Source organism: Orbicella faveolata, unplaced genomic scaffold, assembly GCF_042242905.1.
Source record: "Orbicella faveolata isolate gen_17 unplaced genomic scaffold, um_ofav_v1 contig_47, whole genome shotgun sequence".
Taxonomy (NCBI): domain Eukaryota; kingdom Metazoa; phylum Cnidaria; class Anthozoa; order Scleractinia; family Merulinidae; genus Orbicella; species Orbicella faveolata.
Genome location: NW_028301577.1, coordinates 11,542,492 through 11,547,500, shown reverse-complemented (window position 1 = coordinate 11,547,500; position 5,009 = coordinate 11,542,492). Strand labels below are relative to the sequence as shown.

The window sequence follows — 5,009 nt, the reverse complement described above, 5'->3', positions numbered from 1 at the left end:
TCTGAACCATTTTGTTAGAAAACCATTATTTAATGAAGCGCTCTCAATATTCTTGAAAAACGTGGAAACCCGTTTTTTAATACTAGTGCCAAAATTGAAGGCGTCTAATGTTCTCATCATAAAAGGCCATTCTAGGGAGTCAAATGATTTCCGGAAGTGCAGGGATACCAAAATACCCGGGGTTTTATGCGCCTTAGTATATTCAATGGCATCGATTATAAGCAGGATATTTTCACTTATATAACGTCCTTTAATGAAGCCCGTTTGGTCATGATTAATTAACTTTGGCAGCGATGCATCTTTTTGCTATTGCTTTGGATGCGATCTTGCAGTCAACGTTAAGAGGCGTAATTGGTCACCAGTTCGATATGTCCAACAAAGAGCCGTTCTCTTTTGGAATCAGAGTAATGACTCCCCTTCTTTGAGAGATGGTAAGCTCGTTTGCCTCGTAAGTCTTGTTGAAAACTTGAAATGAGATGATGTCCGAGAAGTTCGAAAAAAAAATATAAAACTCTATTGTGAAACCATCCTCAACCGGAGACTTATCATTTTGAAAGGTCTCTAAAACCTTTTTACATTCTTCGTACGTTAAAAGACCTTCCATATTAACTCGCTCTTCATCAGAAAGCCTGGGGAAAGACAAATTCTGAATATATTCAAAGTAATCATCCTGTGTTGTGCTGTCTGCTGACAGATAAAGGTTTTGTTAAAGTAATTCTCGATAGCGTCTAAGCCGATCAGCGTCTCGTTTTTAGCAATTGTTTCATCCTCCATTCGGAGCTCCGTTATAGTTTTTTTGATGTAATTTTTTTTTTCAAGGTTAAAGAAATATTTTGTGGGACGTTCGCCCATTTCAATCCATCTACATTTTGATCTAAAAATTGCTGCCAATCCCTTCTTGTCATATATTGATTGAAGTTCTGTTTTGACGTTATTAAATTCTTTTAAGACCAGATCGATTTCATAGAAGTGAAAGTTCTTACAACTGATGTCGCCTAACACATTTAGTTGGCGCCTAATTTCCATCTCCCTACAATATGTTGATTTGGCCTTATTTTTACTAAAAGAAATGGTTGCTGCCCTAATTTCCATCTTAAGCATTTCCCAAAAGAACCGTTTGTTTACTGAATCAGAGTAATGATGCAAGTTTGGACGTATGTTTCGCGGATTTTGTTGACGTATTCTTCATCATTCAAAAGAGAGTTGTTAAACTTCCAGAGTCCGGGTCCCCTGGTTGTTAGGTTAGACCACGACAATGAAAAGTAAATTACTTTGTGCAGTGCTATTGAGGAATAATTTTCACTTTTCTTTACTTATTGTTCTAGATGTTTAGCAACAAAAAAAAAATCAATTCTTGATTTCATTTTTAGAGTTTTTGATTCGTAGGAGTATTTGCGTCGCTTTGGGTGTTGTACTCTTTGAATATCTATAAGGTCAAAAATATCCAGCAGAATTTAGATTTTTGATCTTTAAGATACGAAAAAATGCTCCTCCTTTCACTCTGTTCCCTATAATTCCCCTAACATTACGCGATATTATGTCATAAGTTAATGAGAATCCTCTCTTCTAATTTCGAAGAGATTCCTGTCCCCAAATGCAGATAAGATAATATCTCAATTAACGACTACCTTAAATATTTACCAGGTCGTTTTTTTTTCATACACTCTGAGTGGTCGGCCCTCTGGAGAAGTTTTAGTGAAAACTTTCCCGTCTATCGACCACGCACTAACCAGAAGACCCTCTTTGCGTTTTTGGTTGGTTTGCTTTAGGAGCTCCCGTCTGTAGGAAGTGAGGTTTTCGTCGAGATAAATTCTTTCTGCTGCCACTTGCGTTGCCGCGGTTGAAAAGGGAAATAATTCCGATACCCGGACATTGATAATTTGTTCTTCTTCCTCCACTGAGCCGCGCTCGCCTCTCTTGTGCTTTCCTTCAAGATTTACTCTGCCGGTCATATAGTGTTTTTAATTCAAGGCTGTCGAATTACTTACAATTTTCTCAATTTGGGGAAGGAACACATTCCTTTCATAATGTGCTTGTGCACGCTAACCCCGCGCATGCCCTCCCGCTAGGAGGCATACTTGGAAGAGCAAATGCTTTCACAAAAAGAAACTCAAAGTGTAGGCAACAAAGTTCCAGTCTGCTCTTGATCCACCAAAATAAATGAAATTTAATACAAAAAAGTTGCCTCAAAAAATACCATCTGATGTTTGTTGGGTTTCTTAGCAACAGATAAACGATAAATAGGATAGATGGACACTGGCTGTTGCGTTCCAGTGCTGAATTATAGTAATTCCCGCGACAGTTTTGAGTTCATATGTTCAAAAGTTCAGCCATAAACTGTCTCCCCTCAGTTCTCCTTAAAAGTCACTAAACACTTGCCAGATAACTTTTGGGTAAATAAACAAAATTAAGTTAATAACTTATCAGCAATGGATTTTTTAAACAACTCACCGTAAAAAATACGGGTAAAAACGAACGACATTTCGACCGCCCTGAAACCAATGTTCGCGTTGTTCTCCCATTCAAAGATCAGGCCTCAGCTCATACTCTACGCGGTCAACCTAAAAATAATACTCTTGACAGAGGTAGGACCAGCTGAGAGAAAGCCGAAATGCATGATCAAGCATAATTTTTAGCAGGCCACATTTATATCGGTAATCGACATGACTCTTGTAGTACAACATGAGGCCAGCGTTTCTGGGTTTCACATTAACGTTTGTCTCAATGTACGTAGCAGCATACCATAAATTCCATCTCCATGGTAAACCTGACCGACGAATGACAGTGGTTAAGAGTCTCAAGGAAAACACTTGCTGATGTGTTGTCGGGCATAATGCTAATCGTATCGTCCACATATCTCCTGTAATATATGGGTCATCATTTGGACCGAGATAGACCCGAGGCGCATAAATACGCAAAAAAAGAACAAGGCCAATATCTATCTATCTTGACCGAACAAGCTTGGCTTAAAAAATAAAGGATTTATTCTATGGAAAGAGAACACTATTTTCCTGCAGGACACAGCGGGTAGTCCCAAGCTAAAAAGATAGAGCCATCTTGCCCGCGCGGGTAGCCAATCACAGCGCAGGAATCGGTTCACCGAGCTAGCCATATAATAAGTGGGCATCTTGCCTTCGCGTTCCAGGGTTTTTTTTTTTTTCAACGCCGCACGTGAAAACATTAGTTAGCTGGGGACCGAGCGTGGAGCCCATGGGGACGCCATCGGTCTGTTGGCCATTAAACAGGAAAAGTTGATCAACTTTACCTCTTCAATGACCAACTAAACGAACTTTATATGAAACTTTAAGGTAAAAAGCTGTTTTCGAAGCTGTTTTCGTTTTCGATCTGTTTGATCATCATCAGAGTGAAATAATATGCATACGCTCAGTGTTCTTATAGTTCAGGTAATGCCAGTTATGTAATACCCGTTCCCATGGGGAACAAGGTGAGGTCCAGTGATTGCACTTGTTTGTTTAGTTCTGGACGGAAGCGTGCGATGTAGAACGCTTCTTTTATTCTCCTTTTTAACCATGAATTGGCAGTGGTTAAAACGTCCCACGAGAACTTGTGGTTAGGGTGTTTTCTGATGTGCTTGGCTGGCTCCGACTGCTTATTATCATGTGAATGTTCATTAACACGAACCTCGGGGTTGCGTGCTGTTTCCCCAATGCATGTTTGTCCACAAGTACACTTGCCTTTGTAAATGACGTGTGACGGTGTGTGTTTTTGTCGAACTTTATCAGTAAGGTTTTTTTAAAACAATTCACGATAAAGATTACGAGTAAAAACGAAAGTCGTTTCGACCGCTCTGCGCTCATTATCAAGTTAAATGTTGAGGGTAAAATTTACATATAGGTATATCTATATGTTAACAGATATCATCCTCTCTCCATAATAGATAATCTCTGCGAATAGATATCATCCAATCTCCATAATAGATATTCTCTGTTAATAGATATTCATCCTCTTTCCATCTAGCTATCTATATAGATGTAAGGAGGATGCAGGAACAGCGGTCGAAACGTAGTTCTTTTTATCCGTAATTTTTACCGAAACTCATACTTGATTCTTTAATTAGAATACACTACTACCCGCACACGAAGTCTGTTGTAGCTGTACTTACGACAAAATCGAGTTCCAAACATGAACTGAAAATATTCTCGTGAATATTCTTAGACTATAGCGTATGACATTTCTGTTTTCGAATGTATTTGGTGTCTGGGTGGTGTTAAAGTAATTTTGGAGCCAGCCTGCAGGGGCCTGACATCATGCACCTAAAAGTTTACCAGCTTTTCCTTTAAGCAATTCTATCTTTATAGAACTTACCGACGGAAAGGCAAAGAAGAAAGGCGAGTACACAAAGTGATTTCATCGCAACGGAGTTGAAAGGCGTAACTATTCCCAGAAGGCGGAATTTTTATGTCCCGGTAGACTTTAACGCTTGGTTTGACGACAAAAGGATTTATGTGTATTTATTACTGGCTGTCATTTATAACGAACCAATGAAAATTAAACGTTTTAACACTGTCACCAGGAGGGAGGGGGTAACTCTATTGTTTTCCGGTATTGATTCGTGACCGACCCATCGCTACCAGTGTGACGTCACATAGCAATGAGTGAGCGCTTCGAGTAGCTTAGCGATTACGCTATTGAAGAAGGACAACAGAGGTTAAGAAAGACAAAAAAACAGGCCTAATATCGCGTTTGTTCGCTAACTAAGTGTAGGTGTGTACTGTTTGTTGCTGCTTTTTGTCTGTGTGCTCTATTTGTTTTAGTTTTGTGAGCGCGTTATCGAGTATCCTTGTTGAATTTTGTTGCGGGTAAGTGGCGGGACCACCATCTTGAAAACGGGATGAGAGAAGTCAACGTAAAACGTTCGCGTTTTCTCTCTTAAAAGACATACCAATAGTCTTGTTAATAGGACGTTTAATTCGCGTGTATCTCTGTGTCGATTGAACCAGCCGTTCCTCTCATCAATCCGTTTGAGTGTTGAGATGTTATTTATTTCT

At 39.4% G+C, this 5,009-nt stretch overlaps 1 protein-coding gene across 2 annotated transcripts in view; it reads right to left on the bottom strand.

Moving 5' to 3' along the window:
- The window catches only part of LOC149097163 (uncharacterized), a 12,842-nt gene extending 8,399 nt beyond the window's left edge, over positions 1-4,443 (bottom strand). For both annotated transcript variants that reach the window (XM_089280362.1, XM_089280361.1), the window contains exon 1: positions 4,327-4,443. In XM_089280362.1, the coding sequence (XP_089136488.1) occupies positions 4,327-4,372 (46 nt within the window). In that variant the 5' untranslated portion in view covers positions 4,373-4,443. The remainder of the gene's footprint in view (positions 1-4,326) is intronic.
- Positions 4,444-5,009: the final 566 nt, after the last annotated feature.